Source organism: Dama dama, chromosome 19 (assembly GCF_033118175.1).
Source record: "Dama dama isolate Ldn47 chromosome 19, ASM3311817v1, whole genome shotgun sequence".
In the NCBI taxonomy this organism is placed as follows: domain Eukaryota; kingdom Metazoa; phylum Chordata; class Mammalia; order Artiodactyla; family Cervidae; genus Dama; species Dama dama.
This window is the reverse complement of record NC_083699.1, coordinates 25,242,471-25,264,576: the sequence shown is the minus strand read 5'-3', so window position 1 is coordinate 25,264,576 and position 22,106 is coordinate 25,242,471. Positions and strand designations below refer to the sequence as shown.

At 41.8% G+C, this 22,106-nt stretch overlaps 1 protein-coding gene across 1 annotated transcript; it reads left to right on the top strand.

The window, feature by feature from the left end:
* The first annotated feature begins 2,040 nt into the window (after nucleotides 1-2,040).
* TNFSF10 (TNF superfamily member 10) lies at nucleotides 2,041-21,627 on the top strand. Its single transcript, XM_061168348.1, has 5 exons — nucleotides 2,041-2,258; nucleotides 9,685-9,822; nucleotides 12,787-12,829; nucleotides 17,001-17,102; nucleotides 18,938-21,627. The coding sequence occupies exons 1-5, from the start codon at nucleotides 2,130-2,132 to the stop codon at nucleotides 19,387-19,389; spliced, it is 864 nt and encodes a 287-aa protein (XP_061024331.1). The 5' UTR covers nucleotides 2,041-2,129; the 3' UTR covers nucleotides 19,390-21,627.
* The last annotated feature ends 479 nt before the right edge of the window (nucleotides 21,628-22,106 follow it).

The following is a 22,106-nucleotide window of genomic DNA, read 5'->3' as shown; positions in this document are numbered from 1 at the left end:
AAAGGCCTACTTGAGTCGTGGAGTGATGCAAAATCCTCAATACAGGGTCCAGAGGAGCTGTGTGTGATGTACGGGACCCACAGGGACATCGGTATTGACCGAGGAACCCACATTACTGGCCTTGAAGTTCAGGAAGGGGCTGATGGAAATGACCTGCACCAGTGTTTCCACCATCCTTACAGCCCTAGTGCTGCTAGGCTAATCCAGAGGATGAGTGGGGCCACGTCAGCAACAAGTGAGACGGGAAACCCGCTCTCAACGTGTGGACACACCCCAGGAGCAATGGTCCCAGTGACCACTCCATCTGAATCCAAAGGCCACTTGAAGGTCACACCATTCAAGTTCAAGGCACACTGCTATTAGGACTATCCATTAGGACAAAGCTTGCTTTTGTCTGGGCCACAGGATCTAACCCCAGGAGAACACATTTTATAAGCCAGCCCTAGGACTGGCATGTGAGTCCCTGGTGGTTTGGGTTTGCCTCCTCATGGGAAATAGCATAGAAAGGGATTTATAGATCTCACCTGTCCGTTAACTGCTCCACCAAAGACCAATAAGGTAATTAATCCAGGATCCAGCTGGAGGAAGACACCATCATGTTAACCCTGAGGGTCTCTCTAGGATTCAGTACAGGTTCTGGGGACTGCGGGTGAATAGGCGGGATGGTACCACCCCCCAGGACAGAAACCTCAGGCAGGGGTGGCACTATCTCAGGATAGTGCTTGTATGTTGGTTAATGGTCATAATTTTCCCTGTCTTGTGTCTGTAAGCATACTTAGTCTGAGTGGAGGCAATCTGTTTGCAGACTGGGCAAAGTGGTGGCCTCACTGGGAAATGAGCCTGCTTGCTGGGTCTATAGCAGGATGCCATCGCTGTCCTCCTCTGTACTTTCATGAAAACTTGAGCCTGTAACCAGCTGGCTCGAATGTTTGCCCACCTCTTAGACTCTTGCTACTCTTTAGCTGCCGTTGTCTGTATTGCATTTGTGGTGTCTGGTTGCAGTGCCCCTGTATAGACCTGAGCCCAGGGATATCACAGAAGAGGGGTGGACCAAGATTGTAAGGGTCGTGCAAGGTGTGCAGGGGTGGAGTGTACTGTCAAGCCATTCAGGATGGCTGTTCTCTTGCTCTCTGTTCATCCCCTGCTTGACCAGGCCCTGCTTCAATCACATGACTATCCAATCCTCCTAATTACAGGGCTTCATCAGTGACTAACTGCCTGAGTGCTTGCCCCCACCCCATCTCCTGGTTTCCTTGGTAACTGATGAGCCCACCTAAAATCAATTTCCACCCTGTCCCTCCCACCCATACATGGTAGCCTCCTTCTCCCCCAAGGGGCAAAGACTGCTGCCATGTCCTGCCTGCCATGGTGAGATTTCACTCCAGGACATTTTGCTTCAGACATGTAAGATCTCCTGTCCACTAAACTATTGATGTGCCCATCACTGTATCCAGCCTCTTTCTTCAGTCTGGAGGCTGGGCAACCACAAGTTTGTAGGCTGGTGGGGTGTGGCCCAATAACTACCTAATCAAAATAAAGAAAATGTAAGAACTTGAAGAATTTTTACACAATTAGAAAATGATGGAAAGACACATACTTATAAAACCTGGTTACCTAGATAGACTCTAGCCTAAATAGTGAATGAATGGAATAGTTAACAGAAACATGGACTGGCCTCTGGTGCCCGTGTTGACAATGACCTTTTTAAAACAAGCCCCAGATTTTGTTTTAATTAATGGACTGCAGTTATTATGATTGTAACACTTAAAACTTTTTTCACTTTTCTAATCCAGTGAAAGCTATAGTCACTTCTGAAGGCTGCCACAATGAAGTAGCACAAACAGAATTGTGTTGTCTTGCAGTTCTGGAGTTTAGAAGTCCAAAACCAAAGAGACAGAGAGCCATGTGCCCCTGAAGTGGGTAGTGGATCTGCCTTGCCTTGCTTCCCCCTAGCTTCTAGTGTTTAGGATCAGTAGAATTTCAAGTACTTTGTTTTCTCCTCTTTACAGCTTTCAGTTTCAGTTTAACTTGCTCCTTTTCAGTAAGTGAAACAAAAAATTTGCTCCACTCCACCGCAGTCCTAATCTGCTGCTTGACTCACTCTGCAGGAGTCCCATCCTACAGCGACCATGACGCTGATGCAGGCTCCGGGCTCCAGACTTGGGCAGATCTGCGTGCTGCTGCTCATCTTCACAGTGCTGCTGCAGGCTTTCGGGATGGCCGTGTTTTACATGTATCTCAACAAGGAGCTGAAGCAGGTCAGTACAGTGCAAACGCTCCCTGACGGGCGCTCTCAGCACCGGCTGGTTGGCTGCCTCTGCTGGCTCCTCTGTGAAGACTTTACAGAGGAAGAGAAGCCTCTCTTTCTCTGCCCTGCCCGGGGACCCTAACTGCTAATGCCTATCATTGCTGAGAACTTTGCAAAAGTGAATTGAAGGGATTATGCGCACAAAGTATAGTTACAGAACTGGCTCCACCAGTTTCTAGCAGATGCAGGAAACGAAACTGCTGAGGTGGTTTTGTCTTCAACAGTATGTTACATTATTAACTGCCGCCATTCCTTATGTGCTTTCTGCTGAACGTTTTAGAGTTCTTGGCTCAAATTCTTGGGCAAGAGAGCAGCTGCCTCGGGGAGGACTGCGTCTGCTTTTGCTTTCTGTGACACCTCTAGGAGCTAGCACAGAGCTCCCACATAGCAGGTGTTTACTAAACACTTGTTCAGTGAGTAACCAACCTTCACAAATGTGCTTCAGAGACATAGGGTACAGTCAAGGCTTAACCCAAAGACAGGCTCTAAGTTACCTGTAATAATGCTGGGGTGTGTTCCAAATGTTGCTAGTTCTAGTGGATTTTGAAAGCAAAATTACTGAAAATAAGCCAACATCAGCTTTTGGCTTTCTATATAGTCCCTGGTACCTCAGCTGGTAAAGAATCTGCCTGCAATGCAGGAGACCCTGGTTTGATTCCTGGGTCAGGAAGATCCCCTGGAGAAGGGATAGGCTATCATCTCCAATATTCTTGGGCTTCCCTGGTGGCTCAGATGGTAAACCATCTGCCTGCAATGTGGGAGACCTGGGTTCAATCCCTGGGGTTGGGAAGAGCCCCTGGAGGAGGACATGGCAACCTACTCCAGTATTCTTGTCTGGAGAACCTCCATGGGCAGAGGAGCCTGGCAAGTTACAGTCCATGGGGTCACAGAGAGTCAAACATGACTGAGAGACTAAACACAGCACACGCACACACACACACACACACACACACACACACATATTTAGTGTATTTTTTATTGCCAGATATTTGATTTACAGTGTCAGTTTCTGCTGTATAGCAAAGTGAGTCAGTTATACATACCCACTCTTTTTTCAGATTCTTTTCCTATATAGGTGATTACAGAGTATTGAATAGAGTTCTCTGTGCTATACAATAGGTTCTTATTATTCATCTATTTTATATATACTATATATTTTTTATACATTTTTCTCATTGTTCAGTCACTCAGTCATGTCCAACTCTTTGTCCCATGGACTGCAGCATGCTAGGCCTCCCTGTCACTCACCATCTCCTGGAGTTTGCTCAAATTCATGTTCATTGCATCGGTGATGCCATCCAGCCATCTCATCCTCTGTTGCCCTCTTCTCCTTCTGCCTTCAGTCTTTCCCAGCATCAGGGTCTTTTCCAATGAGTCGGCTCTTCACATCAGATGACCAAAGTATTGGAGCTTCAGTATCAGTCCTTCCAATTGTGTATATGTCAGTCCCAATGTCCCAATTTATCCCTCCCCCTCGAAACCATAAGTTTGTTTTCTGTATCTGTGACTCAACTTCTATTTTCTAAATAGGTTTATTTCTACCATTTACCTTCCACATGTAAGTGATATCATGTGATATTTGTTTTTCTCTACCTGGTTTAACTTCACTCAATATAACAATCTCTAGTTTTATTGCTGCAAGTGGCATTATTTTGTTCTTATTTGTGGTTGAGTGATATTCCACTGTATATATGTACCACATCTTTATCCACTCCTCTGTTGATGGACATTGTATTGCTTCCATGTCCTGACTATTGTAGATAGTGCTGGAGTGAACACTGGGGTGCATATATCCTTTGGAATTATAATTTTCTCTGGATATGTGTCCAGGAGTGAAAATGCTAGATTATATGTTAGCTCTATTTTTAGTTTTTTTAGGGAATCTCCATACTGTCCTCCATAATGGCTGCACCAATTTACATTCCCACTAACAATGTAGGATTTTCTGTGTACATTTTGGCTACTTGTGTATTATATGGCCGAGAACTTTGAGCTGGAAGGAATTTTGGACACCTCCATTTTATAGAGGAGGCTTGAGACTGCCAGAGAAATGACTTCTCTGAGCTCAGGCAGAAATGTGGAAGCAGAACTGGAACCAGGTCTTCTGCTCAGCTCATAGGTAATGCTTCTCCCATCACAGCAGGGAGTCAGTGGGGTTAGCTTACCTCCTCCTCATGCTCAGCACAGCACCCTGATGCATGGTGGCAAGGCAACATCAAATCTGTCAGCTGGCTAGGACATGCAAGGCTAAGGGTCTTAGACAAACATAAATTGTGCCAAAACAGTGTTTATCTGTTCAGGAAATAAATGCAGTTTGCATATCCTGTGGAGTATAAACTTGGCTCTCACTTGGCTGGGAATTGCATTTGGAAATTAAGGGAACAAATGAGTCTTCAAGTAATTATGAAAACGATACTACTGTTAGATGACCAGTAAAGTCAGCTTTGTTATAGGGCAATTTCAAAGAGTTTGTAATTGTAAGGAAAAAACCAACATAACTCTAATCATGTTTTTTAGTTCTGTGTCTGCACAAGAGACTAGAATACTGCTATGTTCTCCAATTTGGAGCCAGTATGTCCTAAGTTTTATTTACTTCACAGTATAAATAGTGATTTTGTGTCTCCATATACAAGAGGTTCCCTCAATTTGCTCATATTAAAAGTTGGCCTCATTTTAAGACTGAACCAACTGGTTCTTTACTGATCTAAGTCATGCAATTATCTGTGTATGTGGTCAACTTTTTTTTTTAATTCTAAAAAATGGAAGCTTCAAAGTTTGACATCTTCCCACCTGCAAACATTTTTTCTGATTACATGTTTATATAAATGGCAGCTCAGCTGGTAAAGAATCCACCTGCAATGCAGGAGACCCCAGTTCAACTCCTGGGTCAGAAAGATCCCCTGGAGAAGGGATAGGCTACCCACCCCAGTATTCTTGCCTGGAGAATCCCCACGGACAGAGGAGCCCGGCAGGCGACGGTCCATGGAGTCACAAAGAGTCAGACATGACTGAACAATTAAGCACAGAAATATTTATATGTTTGTACACTTCTGTACAGATGCACAGAAGAATTTATTAAGAGTATAAAAAACAGGGGAATTGAGATATTGAGCAAATACTATGTTTCAGAAACTTTCAAAATATTGTTTTATTTCATCCTCATAACAATTCTATAAAGTAAATATAATTATCCTATTTTATAGATGAGCAAACTAAGGCTCAGGGAGGTTAGATAAAAGGTAAAACCCAATTTTGAACCAAGGCATTAAATAGGTGCTCAATAAGTTGTAGTCAGCATGGAGCAGTCTCTTGAAGTTGTCACTCTCTTCACCAGAAAGTTTTGCAAGGGAAAATGAATTTGAATCTCTTTGAATGACTGTGTAGAGTTTGGAAAAGCATACTCAACACAAGTATTAATGTCCTAAATCAGATCACAGGTTCTACTCTAGCAAGGGAAAATTTGCAGAAGATACAGTGGGTAAGGATTATAGGGAGTGTGGGTTCAGTAGGGCTGAGGGATGTTGGATTGAACCGTCACAATGAAGTCTCAAGGCCAGTAAGCACAAACAATAAATATGGGCTTAGCCTCTGAAGTCTATGTCTCTGAGAAAGTTTGACAAGGGGATTACCTACTGCTGTGTCATCATAGATGGCAAAGAAAAAGGAGGAGGAGCCCCTTATCCCCTCGGCTCCATAAATGATCCTTTATGCTATTTGGGGTTTGCAGAAACTGATTGTCAGAGACTAATGGCTGGGCAGCAGAGAGGGTCAGGACTGCCACCTTGAGGTCTCTGAGCCAGCCAGCCAGCAAAGAAGTCCACACGGCTGACCTCAAGCCCTGCCAAGGGCTGGTTATACCTGGCCTGGATGACCACGGTGTTTGTGATGGCACCACCGGCAGCTGAGTGGAATCCACTTCTTAAAACCAAGGGCTCCCGGAACAGGAGAGCAGGCTCCCGGTGCTAGAGTTGTCTCTCCTTCTAGAAGTGTCCAAATTAAAAAAAGCACACTTATCCCCTTGCCCCCAATATGCAGACGTGGTTAGCAAGAGAACAGTCCCAGCCACAGAAGTGCTGTAGGAAATTCCTTCTCAAAGTGTGAATGGGTGTGGAAAGGAAGTGGGGAGAGAGATTAAGCATCATTAATCATTCCTGGAATAGCCACAGCACCCCCTTGCCCATGTGTCATTCACCTGTATTGGCCCAGGTATGTGAAAGAAACTACCAAATAGGAAACCTGCGGAAGGGGTGCAGGGTGGCTGCAGCTTTCTGTTGTTCAGAAATCAATACGTAAGCATAAAAATATCTAGGAGGAAAAATAAGTTGTGATCTCTAGATGATAGGATTATGGGTCCCTCTTTTTCCTTTTTATTTTTCTATATTTTATCAGTTTTCTACAATGAATGTTGTAAAACGGTCTATGCCATCCATATGATTGTCATACAGATCTAAAGAAAATGACGTTTTTATATAGTCTTAAAAGTAAAGTAAAAAAAAAAAAAAAAAAGTAAAGTGAATCACTCTGTCGTGTTTGACTCTTTGCGACCCCATGGACTGTATAGTCCGTGGAATTCTTCAGGCCAGAATACTAGAGTGGGTAGCCTTTCCCTTCTTCAAGGGATCTACCCAACCTAGGGATCAAACTCAGGTCTCCTGAGTTGCAGGCGGATTCTCTACCAGCTAAGCCACAAAGGAAGCCCAAACCATATGAAAAATTGCCCACACCCAGTCTGATCTTAACCCTATAAAAAAGAGATACTGCAAAGGTCAACTAGGAGGTGAAATGAGGGTGGATCAAGGAGGATTTTTACTTGTTTTACTTTTAGAAAAGTATTCTATAATTTTCTGTTTTCCAGGGTGCCTGTATATCCTCAACATCTTCAGGTTTCATTAATTCTGGGTTAACAGTGGAGTCACACTAGCTTGTCAGACTCCTTCCCATGTCTCCTTAGGACCTTAGTTTTCAAGGCGATCCTTCCCCACCTCCTGAAAATGTTTCTGGAAAATTACCAGAGGATCTCCAGAGGCCAGCAGGTGATCCTGATATGGGCTGGCCCCTGGTCTCTTTCACCGGCTCAAGCTCCAATAGACCTCACAGGGGCTGTCAGCTACCCTGACCACCTGATCCCAGCATCTCTCAACTCTGCCCTGTCCCAACCCTGACCCCACCTCCTGGGCACTGTCCAATCGCTATGATGTAAGAAGACGAGTTGCTCTCTCCTTTTTGTGTCAGTCACATTGTTTTGTCCCAACAGGTTACAAAAGTTAGTTAAGCCTGCTTTTTTTTTTTTTTTTTTACATCTTTTGGCTGCACCCCACAGCATGTGGGATCTCAGTTCCCCAACCAGGTCTCAAACATGTACCCCTGCATTGGCAGCTCAGAGTCTTAACCACTGGACTACCAGGGAAATCCCAGTTAAGCTTATTTATTCAGTTTCACCAAATCAGTACCTGACCAAGGAATACCTAGTCTTGTTGGACTGGACAATGTCTAATAAAACTGTTCTTCTGGAACTTTCCTAAGGCCTTGCTGCTAAATCCAGCTCTTTTCTCTGATCCTCCCTGCAGTTTGCTAGACGTGCTCTTATATTTCTAAATTGAGTTCTTTCCTTGGAAAGGCTTTTCAAGCTCCCACATAAATTGCAGAAGAAAATTCTCCTAGGTAAATGTTTTACTCCTGTAATCTTAAAAAGGAAGAAAGAAAATAAGCATTTACTTAAAAGTAAATGAATGTTCTATGCCAGTGGGGAAGGAATTAAGTCAGGTTTGTAACTTCTATGCTTGAGAGACCTGATCAAATGTCCAAGGAGTACGTGGCTGACAGTATAGACCCACATGACTTTCACTGAAAGTTCTCATCAGTATTTAAGTTATTTTGATTTGGAATAAGGTTGTCTTTCTATAGAAGGGAGCATATCATTCTTACGTTCGATCTTTCCTTCAAGCTTTGAAGTCCCCTTCATTCAAATAACAGATAAAATGACTATTTCCCCACTTATTTCTCCAGAGAAAGGGATTTCAGTGGATTTGTATATGGAAATAATATCTGAATTCCAGTTGTTAAAAATGAAAACAGGAAAAAAGACCCATCTGAACTTGCATGAACTTTCTGTTTTTCTTCATGAGGTTAATCAGTTGTCATCCTGGAGTGTTCCAGATGGATTGGAGTGTATGTGTGTAAGTTGTGCGTGTGTGTGTGTGTGTGTGTGTGTGTGTGTGTGTGAGATATCAAGTGCAAACTTTGCAGACAATGATCTAGTCATTGTAAATGTTTACTCTCAATCAGAATGAGGGAGCAAACCTTCAAATGGTATTTCAAGTCTCTGCAGGTAAATCCCTAACTGGTGTAAACTTTTAATGAGTCAAGATTCAAATATCTAATGGCAATGTAGTCCTGATTCTGCTATCCAGAGGAGCAGACATCACAACAGTAGCTAGAATCTGCTAAGACAGTTGGACTATAAAGAAGGCTGAGCACCAAGAATTGATGCTTTTGATCTGTGGTGCTGGAGAAGACTGTTGAGAGTCTCTTGGGCAGCAAGGAAATCAAACCAGTCTATCCTAAAGGAGATCAACCCTGAATATTCATTGGAAGGGCTGAAGCTGAAGCTCCAATACTTTGACCACCTGATGTGAAAAGCTGATTCAGTGGAAAAGATCCTGATGCTGGGAAGGATTGAGGGCAAGAGAAGAAGGAGGTGACAGAGGATAAGATGTTTGGATGGCATCACGGACTCAATGGACATGAGTTTGACCAACCTCAGGGAGAGAGTAAAAGACACGGAAGTCTGGCGTGCTGCAGTTCATGGGGTTGCAGAGAGGGTGACCCAACTTCGTCACCCTGAACAACAATAAAAACAACCAAGACGGTCAAAGCTAAGATCAAGAAATAGAACATGACCTGTGCCCTAAAGGGCTGATTAATTTGGTGGGGGATCCTGGAATGTAAACAGACTCCACTGCCTACTCTGTACCTTCGTGGGTTTCCAACTGTAGAGTGGGAGTCATACCATGTCCGAGCAGGAAGGGACCTCAGAGATCACCACAGGGGACCAGCTTGAAATGCAAATGAAGGAGAGATTTTGAAGTGAGGAGGCAATTTGTTGAGGGACACACAGCTATCCAAAGGCAGGAGCCGCAAAGGCGTTGTGACCCCAGATGCCTGGCCCACACCTGTTTCCTCTCTCCCACATCCAACTGTTTACCTTTATTCAAAGGATGGAAGACCGCATGCTTACTTCTACTTCAGGCAACGAGCTCATCCGAGGTACTAAGACTTCTCTGAACATGTCATCAGTTCCTGTTATTTTAACTTGTAAATGAGCAAAAAGAAAAAGCACTTGTGTGTAATACTATGTTATATCCATCTCAACCCAGATGCAGGGCAAATACTTCAAAAGTAGCTTGGCTTGCTTCTTGGAGGAAGCTGACAGTTCCTGGGACTCCAGCGATGATGAGAGTATGATCAATCCCTGCTGGGAACTAAAGTCACAGCTCCATCTGTTTGTTAAAAAGGTAGGTGAAACATGGTGTCACTTTACCAATGGGCATAGGAGGTCAGAGGAGAAAGAATAGTTTAGATCATGAAGTCTAGAGTCCTCATTTTATAAAGGAGAAAGCTGGAACCCAGAGTGTTAAAGTGACTGTCATCAAATTCACAGAACTAGGAAAAGGTGGGATCCACCCCACAGTGGGTCCTGATTGAAGCCTGCTCTAGAGTTTATTCCTCTCTTCCAGAGAGCTTCCTCATCTAGTCTAAATATTTTATCTTACCTTGTGGAAATGAGACACGGACAGAACAATATGTCCAAGGTCACACACTAATAAAGGATGTGCGTATTTTTTTTTTGTTGTTGTTATTCAGAAGACAAAAGAAACCCAAATAATGATATTTTATATTTTTCCCACATTGTTGTTCTCTGGAATTAAGTCTTTTATTTTTGTACACACATAGAGCTGAAGAAAGAGGAAAGGAAAAGGGAAAAAAGATATACTTTGAGAAACTGAAGGTGATGACATCTCAATTCACAGTAAATTACACATACAAAGTATTATTTTCTGCTTGTGAAAATTGCTTACATAGGTTCTCTAGCAGAAACGTTATGGTAGCTAACAGTTTATTTCACTAGATGTGATTATGTAATTATACTCTGAGTGACATGACAGGTCAAACAGAGTTTCTTTTCTCAGGCTGCTTTCTTACTTATAAGATGGCATTAGTAATGTTTACCTTTTGCATATCTGGAAAGGTCAGCCGAGAATACGAATATGAAAATACCCTGTAAACTATGATACACAATCATTATTTCAACAGTTACTGGGGACACTCCCAGAGTAACAGGAGGATGTGTTTTAAAGAAATGATTATAAATCTATTGTCTGGTGCTCAGTATGCCTTTCTATAGACACAGTGTTATGTTGGTGAGTAGGCTCCGATTTATAACCCTAAGCAGCCCTCACAGTAAAGCCCAGACATCCCCTGTGATGCTATTTCTATGACAAGTAAAATCAGACTTCCACCGGGTTGTCCTAGAAACTCATCTGCTCCATGGCTGCCCTGGAAACACAGGTGGGATGCTCGCTGCACACAGGCAGTCCTGAAGCAGCTGGAACTCCATCGCCCCAAGTGACAAGGACCAGGGAAGATGCAGGTTTGGGGAAGGGTCCTGAGGAAGCTGAGGAGTGGGACCCCACGGCCCCTGGGATCAGAGAGGTTGGCAAACCCACTGGTGGCAGAGGAGCGAAACTCAGTGGTTGAGTAGAAATCTGGAAACTGAGGAGGGGCTGGATGCAGGGGCAGGAAGTGGGGAGATGAGAGAAGCAGTTTGGGTGGGTTTTACTGGTCTCTTTCCTGCTCTTCCCCTCTCCCCCCATTCTCACATCCTGCCACAAACCAGAGAAGGGAGGGCAACCAGGGCAGGACAGAGTGTAGGGTAGGAGGGGGAAGACTTCCCCATATTTCCAGGTACCACATAAACAAACAGATCATTTCCCATGAATGTCCTTAATGGACATTCTGCATGTTATTAATATCTCCCCTAATCCCCAAACAGCTGTGAGGAAGGAATCATTATTATCTTCTTTTTTCTAAAAAAAAAAATAAAATAAAGAAAGAAAGAAATTAAAATAGTCCATATCAGTTCAGTAACTTGAGAAAAGTTTCCCAGGGCTGGTAATGAACAAATTTTAATCCAGTCCCTCTGCGTATATTCTAATCATTCTGTTTTTTTGTTGTGCGCTTTTGTTTTTGGCCGTGCCACATGGCATCTTATTTCTTGGGCATCTTTTTTCTCCCTGTCCAGGGATCGAACCAGTGCCCCGTGCTGTGGGAGGGCAGAGTCTTAACCCCTGGACAACCAGGGAAGTCTCATTATAATCTTTCTTGTTTTCTGCCTACTACTCTGTAAGAATTAGCCTTTTCCTTTTCCTGCTCCTCCTTTTTTCTTTCTGGCTCAGAAGGCCAGTGACAGAGCTAAAGTGCTGAGGCCCTTGCTTCCCCTCCCACACACCAGTGACCTTTGCCCTAGAGGAGCCCCAAGCTGTTATCTGTGGTCAGGGCTTTTGACAAAGAAAAATGCAAATATGGGGCTGGAGTACAGAGGAGGTTTCTGACAGTTATGTGATTAACAATGGTGATTGGAAAGGTGGGCATAAGAACTGAGTAGAGAGGAGTTTAAACCCATGGGTGAGCCAGGTCAGGGTGGGCTCGTTGAACCGAAGGGCTCAATTTCATTCTTTCTTACTGGTTTTCCCCACTGGTTAGCAAGTGGGGAAAGAAAATGATATGAGGTGTTTAGTAAGAGATGGAAATTTGGTAAGATCTCTTTATGGTGAGAATGTCTCAGCCACATTCTCAGAAATGAGAGAGTGACATGGTGCTAGCAGGTCACCACTGGATGGGGTGTGCATGTCTATGGGTGTCATGAGAGAAAGGGAGTGTGCCTTATACCTTCTGTCTTGGGTATGTCCAATAATTTAAAGCCTCTGGAATCTAACACACACATACATTCAGAGACACACAGTGCACTTGTATACATGCTTGTGTGCAGACACACACAGACAATGCACTTATACACATGCTTGCATGCAGACATACCTCCCAGAAAGTGAGGTGACATGACCATCACGTCTATTAGCCACAAGGAAGTCTGGGCACATTAGGCTGACCTCACTTGGAGAAAAATGACTCCGCCTTCCTATGGTGCTCCAGGTATGGCATTTCAAAGACTTCATCCAGAAACAGAAGTCTCTCAGACAGAGGACCATCCTTTCATCAATAGTAAGGACAGCTGCCTCCGTATTTACCCCAGCTCCCACCCTACCCTACATGCTCTTTGCTTGAACAACTTAAAGCTGCCTAAGTTGATATCTTAAATGCAGAAATTTCCTGTTAGACATCAGCAAGAAGAGCCATAGACATTCAATAATCAGTTTAAATGCTTAGGGGAATTAACCAGCTTTATTCAATACTATTTGCAGATGATTTTGAGAACCTTTGAGGAAATGATTCCTACAAATCCAGGTATTATTTTTTGTTATTATTTTAATTTTCTAGTGTCAGCCTCCTGAAAAAGTGAGTACCTCTCCATCCTTTTGCTCTCTACTCTTACCCAAACATCCCACCTCTGAGTGATGCTCAGTAACTCAAGGTGCTTGAGTCTGTTTCCCTGTTGGCATTGGCATTTGAACCAAATCTGAGGCCCACCTCAGGTATGAACTTTATTTCATGGGAATTTTATTCTTCCGATGTGGATTTACCTTTCATCTCAACTCCTTCCTTTCTTTGTTTTTACCTTCTAATGCGTGTAGCTTTCTGGAGCATAGCTGGAAAAAAAATGAGGGGTCTAAAGTTACCCATCTTCTCTGCTTCTGTCCATGCCTAGGCTCTAAGCCTTTCTTTATGCAAAAATTTTGCTCCATCGTCTCTTTCCCAACAATCCTTCTCACCCAAAATTCTAATTCTGCAGTCCCCACACCTTTGCCATCTCCACTGATGGTCGGCCAACTGCTCTTGACCCACATCCCCTTTCAGTGGGTCTTTCAGAGAAGACCAAACTGGCTTCTCTGGTCCTCTGCCTGGCTTCTTCCATTCTTGAATTTTCACATCTCCTTCTCATCCTTCATCCTCATCACCTCTTCAAAGAGAACTTCTCTGACCAGCTGTCTAAGAAAGTTCTCCCACATCCTGTTTTTCTGTCATACTTATTTTGTTCGTTTCCTTTGATAAGTACATGTGTATAAATCAAAGAAAAAAAGATATATATATATTCTCTGTGTTCTGATTCCTTACTACATGAAAGATCTACAGAGACTGAAAACATGCCTATTTCTCTCACCTCTCTATACCTGGACTTACCTCTATATCTCAAACCTAGTAGATTCTCTTTTATCCCCCTGGTCCTTACCTGCACCAACTTTGGCATGCATGTGCGTGTGTGTGTGTGTGTGTGTGTGTGTGTGTGTGCGCGTGCATGTTTTGACTGAGGTGAAATTCACATAACATGTGATTAACCATCTTGAAGCATACGATTTGGTGACAATTGGTGCATTCACAGTGTTGTCCCACCACCATCTCTGTCTACATACAAATTCTTAATACAGATTTTGTTAATCAAGACATAAGTAAATGTAACTGATGAATTAAATTTGCTGCTTCTTCACATTTAGCTCACCATAACCCCATTTTCCCCTACTAACGGTCATACAGGCCTCCATACATGTACCACAGAGTTAAAGTCCTGGAGTACACCATCCTGGCAGAGAAGAAACAATGTTTTTAAAATAGATATTTGGTTAATGATGTATTCCTACTTTTCAGCTATCCTTTCCCATTACAATCAGCTTCCTCATCCCTTGATAACCCCCAGTTCAGTTCAGTTCAGTCACTCAGTCACATCCAACTCTTTGCAACCCCATGAATCGCAGCATGCCAGGACTCCCTGTCCATCACAAACTCCCGGAGTTTACTCAAACACATGTCCATCGAGTCGGTGATGCCATCCAGCCATCTCATCCTCTGTCGTCCCCTTCTCCTCCTGCCCCCAATCCCTCCTAGCATCAGGGTCTTTTCCAATGAGTCAACTCTCCACATGAGGTGGCCAAAGGATTGGGAGTTTCAGCTTCAGCATCAGTCCTTCCAATGAGCACCCAGGACTGATCTGCTTTAGGATGGACTGGTTGGATCTCCTTGATAACCCCCACCATCCTTTATTAAATATGAAGACAAGACCTGGTCCCAGGATCTGAGCATTCGTTCTGGTCATTTCCCCAAAGCCAAAGGCAGTAGCAGGAATGATGAACATGCCATCTCTTCTTTCTTAAAATATTTATTTGGCTTCCTTGTATCTTAGTCATGGCACACAGGATCTTCATTGCATCATGTGGAATCTTTCCTTGCAGCACATGGATTCTCTAGTTGTGGTGCTTGGACTCAGTAGTTGTGACACATGGGCTAAGTTGCTCCATGGCATGCAGATCCTAGTTCTCCAACCAGGGATCAAACTGCATCCCCTGCATTGCAAGGCAGATTCTCAACCACTGGACCTCCAGGGAAGTCCCTCCAACTCTTCTAATGAGGAACACCAGATCCATGGTTTACATAAGACGTATGTACTATTTTCAGTTCTGGGAGAAAAATATTCTTTTTTATATTCATCCCAGTGAGGTGTGGAAATCACATACTTCTCAGTATTCCAAAATGTATCCATGACACTCAAATATGCATATTCATAGGGTATCTTGGAGTTGTTTGCTACAGTCTGCAGGAAATTTCCTCTCTTCAAAATTTGCTCTTATATCTAGGCTTTCCTATATCCTTGCACTGACCTCAAATGCAAGATATTTGTAACTGGATTCCATTACCGAATGTTTTAAAGCAAAGTGTTAAAGTCTCGGAGCAGTCAAGACACTATGAATTATTTATCACTGGAGGTTCAAAGTAAATGAACACATCAACTTTGAAAGCTGAGCATTCTGAGAGTAACATGTAATTGACTATACATCCCCATGCTGTGTTGGGTCTTCAATATAGTACAAATGCCCACTATCCTGAATAAGTAACAATACCAGATAGATAAAGTCTTCTTCCTATTTCTTTCTCCCCTATGGAATTTTGTCACCTCATTTCAGTTTCCTCTACTACTAGTCTAGATGGAAGCTTCCTATTCTCAGACCTGCTCAATTACAACTTTTGCTAACCCACCAATCTCTAGTCCTCTCTGTTTCTACCATCAGAACTTACTATGAGTTAGTTTAGCCTAAAGCACAACACATATCTTTTTGCTTCCCTGATTAAAACTGTTCAGAGTCTTCTCATGTCTGTAAAATCCAAATCTCTTAGCCTAACATTCAAATCCTCTGTAGTTTAACTCCTCATTCAAGCCTGAAACTGAACTCCTCTGATGCCTGTATCCCAGGAATGCTGTGTGTGTCTTGTCTTGGGGACACTGTTCTAGATCTCTGTGAAAGCCCTTCTCCCTTTGTTGTGGGCTTTAAGCCTCTCCATCCTCCCTCATTTCAAATAATTGTCCTGCACCTCAAATGCTTTCTTGCTTTCATTTGTTTATAGTTATTTCTCTGTGTTCCTAGAAGGGTGCCTGGCATGGATGTAATGGGCACTTTGGTTTGCTAGAGTAAGTAAATGAAGGGACCTTAGTCCAAAACCTCCCCTGACTCCGCTTTCCAACAAATAGGAACCTTTCATCACCCTTTCTTTCTATTTCATATGGGTCAAATTTTTCTAATTTGTATCTTCCCTAAACCCTGTAAGTCCCTTGAAGGCTTAGATTATACTATCAGTGATTAATTTTTGAATCCCCCATGGAAGCACTGCCTTGTTCGTGGACATATTTGTTTGGTGAAACCATACAATTAATCTTAACAACCAACATAAGCCTCCTGGAAAGTTTTAGCTGATTTTTAAAAGAGTAATTTGTTGAATTTGTAGTCATTTAGTCTGCTCTAGAGTACTTCAGATGGTGGTCAGTAAATGTGATTTGTTTATTGTGATCTAGTGAATCAATGATTTATATGCTCATACACTGATTATCATGATCATTATGTCGTTTCATATACCTTTTGGGAGGTAAGGGAAGTGACTGTTGGATACCAGTTTGTGGCATCTATGGACATATAAACCGTGGAATCCTGTGGCCATGAAGAAAGTTGAGCCATAAACCCCATCTGAGATAGTGAATGATGTTTTGTAATTGCTGTTCCTTTAGAGTAGGTAGTAGCTAGCAAAGAGGAAAATATAATTGAAATGATGAAAATTAGTATCAGCTTTTTCCTACATACACCTCAAAGTGGAAAGTTGCCAGCACCTGGATATCTGTGCACTTTTAATGCCTCAGCAGGAGTACTATGCGTCCATGGTTTTGTTACTATTGTTGTTTAGTAAAAGTGTCAGGATCTTCACTTTGTTATATTCTAGTAGAACCTTACCCCTGAGATGCCAATAAATTACAGCTTAAGATACTGCTTATTCCTCCTATCTAAAGTACTTTTTGAATTAAACATAGGCTGAAGTAGACTACTCATAATACTAAAATGTAGGTTGGTTTTATGGAAACCCATATAATCAACTTTGGGAGCCCAGTGTGTTTACTATGCTTGATTGACAAGTACTGTGAACAGCAATGTATTTACGAAGTAGTTTGATAAGTGATGATGATTCTTTGTCATTTCTCTTTTAGAAAAACAATATGATCCTTACCTAGAGAGAGGAAATGGTCCTAAGAGGGTAGCTGCTCATATAACTGGAAACACTCGGAAAAGAAGCACGTTGCCAGTTCTAGGTAAGAGAAATGATTAATATATGGTTTAAAGGCAGGGAAGGGAAGAATTTGTTCTGAATAACTTATTCTCATATCTGAAATGTTTATATGGCTATCTAGAAAATGGTCAGTAGTAATCAAGTCTCAGATTGACTCTTCAGAAGCAAGATTACAAGATAAGTAGCTTAGTTACTGCCCAGCACAACTAGCCTCAAGAAAATTCTGAAATGAGAGAACTTAGAGTTTCCCATGCCCCCATTTTTGCTTTTCTTATTTTTAAAAGTAACTTCTCACTCTTTCATCAAATCTTTCTCCTCTGAAAAGGTTCTAAATCAGTCATCTACTTTTCCAATGAATTACCAAACCCTCCTAGTGACATTTGCATTAGATTGAACCAGAAGAAGAAAAAATGGCCAATATTTGACCACTTTGCCAAATAGGTTAAGCCTAATTTTAACTGGAGAACAGGTGTCCATATATTGCTGAAGTTAGTGTGTGAGTCTTGTAATCTAAACACCCACTTGGGAATCCCAGCTTCTCCTTACCAAGTTCTTCATTTTGAGGAAATTACTTAACCCAATCAAGCTTCATTTTCCTTCTCTCTCTTTTTTTTTAAGAAAAGATTTTTTTGAAGTGGACCATTCTTAATGCCTTTAATGAATTTGTTACAATATCACTTCTGTTTTATGTTGTGGTTTTTTGGCCAAGAGTCATGTGGGATTAGCTCTCCAGCCAGGGATGAAATCCAAACACCCTGACTTGGAAGGCAAAGTCTTAACCACTGGACTACCAGGGAAGTCCCAAGCTTCATTTTCTTCACATAAAAAGTAGAGATAACCTTTAACTCACAAAACAGTGAGTGAAGATGAATGCAAAATGCAAGTGCATTGTAAGTACTCAGTAAGTGGTGCTTTTATTATTGTGAGAGATTTTGTCCTAGGTTAAAGGTATTTCAGGCATCAGTTAATGAATAAAGAGTTTGTTGGGGTTTTTTGTTGGCTGGTTGGTTTTTGTCTGGTTTTACTCTGGGCAGTTGCCTTCATGGTATTCCTAAACTGGTATTTTTGGAGTTAATTGATGTGTTCTGCTTATCTGTGAGATTGTTATTTCACTATTCCTATTTACGATTCATCAAATAATACGGTAGTTGTTTTAAACTCTTGAAAAACTAAATTTTGCACCAATCATAGAGTTGAGCCCAAAGTTTAAAGGAATATTCTATCTCAGTAAGGCCCATCTTCATTCACAACCTTTCAGGATTTAAAGATCCAAAGATCTGAAGATCTTTAAATCTGGGCATTTTTGCCAAATCCTGTACCTTGCCTTATTGGACTCGAGATGCCTGCTGCTTGGAAGGTGCTTGTGAAACTGGGTTACTGAGAAAGACCAAGGAGGAATCCAAAAAGACCTAAAAGAGTAGCAGGAATTTATGGACTCTAGGCTAGAGGAGCAGACATGTTTTTTTGGTTTCTTTCTACATTGTCAATCTGAGCTCACCAGCACAGGCAAGGAGCCAGGGGTTCTGGACGGAAATTCTTCCCGGGAGTATTCCCATGGTACCATTCAGAGCTGAGTGTGGCAGTCAGGGTACAGCAAAATAGGGGACTTCAAACAGGTCACAGTGGCATGGGAGCCTCCAGATTTCTATATGATTAGGATTTAGACTCCTGGGAAGATTGAGGGAGCGTGAAGTTTTTTTGTTTGTTTTGTGTGTGTGTGTGTGTGTGTGTGTGTGAAGTTTTAAATTAGATTAAAATTCTTTACAGTTTCAACCAAAGTGTTGTCTAGTCACAGCTATCGGGAAACTCCTTGCTTTACTACAAGCTAATTTTATTTTTCTCCAAACTTCATCCCAGGCTCCAAGAATGAAAAAGCTGTGGGCCATAAAATAGTTTACTGGGAGTCGTCAAGAAAAGGACATTCGTTCTTGAATAAATTGATCTTAAGGAATGGAGAGCTGGTTATCCAATACACAGGATTTTATTACATCTATTCCCAAACATACTTTCGATTTCAGGAACATGAGGAAGGTTTGGGAACTGTCTCAACAGAAGAGAACAGAAAAAAAATCAAACAAATGGTACAATATATTTACAAATACACAAGCTATCCTGACCCTATACTGCTGATGAAAAGTGCTAGAAATAGTTGTTGGTCTAAAGATTCAGAATATGGACTCTATTCCATCTATCAAGGAGGAATATTTGAGCTTAAGGAAAATGATCGAATTTTTGTCTCTGTAACTAATGAGCGATTGATTGACCTGGACCAAGAAGCCAGTTTTTTCGGAGCCTTTTTAATTGGCTAAAGGATCTATAAAGAAAAAACAGTGCCCCCAGAGTGACCTTTCACTTTTCCATACTTCAGAAATGTGGTGAAAATAAGGCAGCCTGAGCAGAACAACTTCAACCAAAAGATCTACAACACAAGCTTTTTGGGTATCCTGGATTCTCTACCACTTAGCTAACTGGGAAGCCGCCTCTGGGGCATCCCACCTTACCACCAGAAATCTAGAAGATTTTCAATTTAGAAACATTTGTGTGGCAATTAACATCTCTGCTTCTTTACCATCTACTCTTGTGAAGATACCAGAAGACTGAAAGGTCATGGTCATTGTATGCAGGATGCAAAGGGAGTGGCATACTGTCAGACCCTGTGGTAGCTGTCCTGGACTCTCAACTTGGAAATAAGAAAATCCCGTTGTATTTCTCCATTGTCTGTTATAACTTCTCCTTTTTTATTTCTAATTTTATTTAGATGTGAGTCTTATTTAATTTTATTTGATCTGAGTCTTCTCCCTTTTTGTCTTGATGAGTCTAAGTAATGATTTGCCAATTTTGTTTCTCTTCCCCAAAACCAGCTTTTAGTTTTATTGGTTTTGCTATTGTTTCCTTCATTTCTTATTTCTTCTCTGATCTTTATGATTTATTTCCTTCCACTAACTTTGGGTGTTTATTTGTTCTTCTTTTTCTAGTTGCTTTAGGTGTAAGGTTGGGTTGTTTGCTTGATGTTTTTCTCATTTGTTTTTTACAGTTTGAGTTTTTCACAGTTTTTTTTTCCTGTAATTGATATTTAATCATATATAAGCATCTCACACAGCTCAATATCAGAAAAACAAACAACCCAATAAAAAATTAGGCTGAGGACCTAAACAGACATTTCTCCAAAGAAGACACAGAGATAGCCAATAAACACAAGAAAAGATGTTCAACATCATTCATTATTAGAGAAATGCAAATCAAAACAACCATGAGGTACCACCTCACTCCAATCAGAATAGCCATCATCAAAAAATCTACAAACAGTAAATGCTAGAGAGGATGTGGAGAAAAGGGAATCCTCCTACACTGTTGGTAGGAATATAAATTGATAAGCCATTATGGAGAACATTATGGAGGTTCCTTTAAAAACTAGGAATAAATCTACCATATGACCCAGCAATCCCACTACCGGGAATATACCCTGAGAAAACCACAATTGACATCTACCCCAATGTTCATTGCAGCACTAATTTACAATATCCAGGACATGGAAGCAACCTAGATGTCCTTTGACAGATGAATGGATGAAGAAGATGTATATAGATATACAATGGAATATTACTCAGCCATAAAAAGGAACTAGTCTTAGTCAATGGTAGTGAGGTGGATGAACCTGGAGTCTGTTATACAGAGTGAAGTAAGTCAGAAAGACAAAAACAAGTATTATACATTAGCGCATATATATGGAATCTAACCTGGAGAAAAAAAATGGCAACCCACTGCAGTATTCTTGCCTGAGAAATCTTATAGACAGAGGAGCCTGGCAGGCCACGGTCCCTGAGATTGTAAAGAGCTAGATACGACTGAGTGACTGAACAGCATGGGATCTAGAAGAAGAGTACTAATGAACCTATTTACAGAGAAGAAATGGAGGTGTAGTGTAGAGAATGGACTTGTAGACACAGGAGGGGAAGGAGAGACTGGGACAAATTGAGAAAGGAGCATTAACATTTATATACTATCGTGTAAATAGATAACTAGTGAGAAGCTGCTATGTAACACAAGGAGCCTAGCCTGACACTCTGTGATGACCAATAACAGTGGGATTGGGGGAAGACGGAAGGGGTACATATATAATTATGAATAATTGACACTGTTATAAAGCAGAGACCAACGCAAGTTCACAGAGACTTCACAACACAATTGTGAAGTAACTGCTGCTGCTGCTAAGTCACTCAGTCATGTCCAACTCTGTGCGACCCCATAGACGGCAGCCCACCAGGCTCCCCCATCCCTGGGATTCTCCAGGCAAGAACACTGGAGTGGGTTGCCATTTCCTTCTCCAATGCATGAAAGTGAAAAGTGAAAGTGAAGTCGCTCAGTCGTGTCCAACTCTTAGCGACTCCGTGGGCCGCAGCCTACCAGGCTCCTCTGTCCATGGGATTTTCCAGGCAAGAGTACTGGAGTGGGGTGCCATTGCCTTCTCCCTGTGAAGTAACTACCTTCCAATAAAAAAGTAATAAAAATATGTTACTTTTTCAATAAAAATGACTTTAAAATATGTAGTTTTTGTGTATTTTGTACTTAACATTTTATAGTAACAAGATTAGTAACAATGGGGAAAAGAACTTCTAATGTCTTTTTTACGGTATCTTTTATCTAACATGTCTTACAGAAGAAAGAAAGAAACTGCTCATTTTTGTACCATGTGATTAAAATATTATCAGTCCTTCCCTTTATGGTTAATGCTTTTGTTACTGACTGAATTTTGTCCCCACAAAAGATAATGTCAATGTCCTATTCCCCAGTACTTCAGAAATGTGATCTTATTTGGAAATAAGTTTGTTGCAGATATAATTAGTAAAGATGAGGTCGTAGTGGAATAGGTTGGGTCCTTCATAGAATGTGACTGGTGGCCTCATTATTTAAAGGAGATTTAGTAACAGAAAGACCCACAGGAGGAAGTCCTCGTGGCAGCAGAAGCAGAGATTGAAGTGAAGCTGCAAGCGAGGAGCCCCAAGGATTGACAGTCCTCATCAGAAGC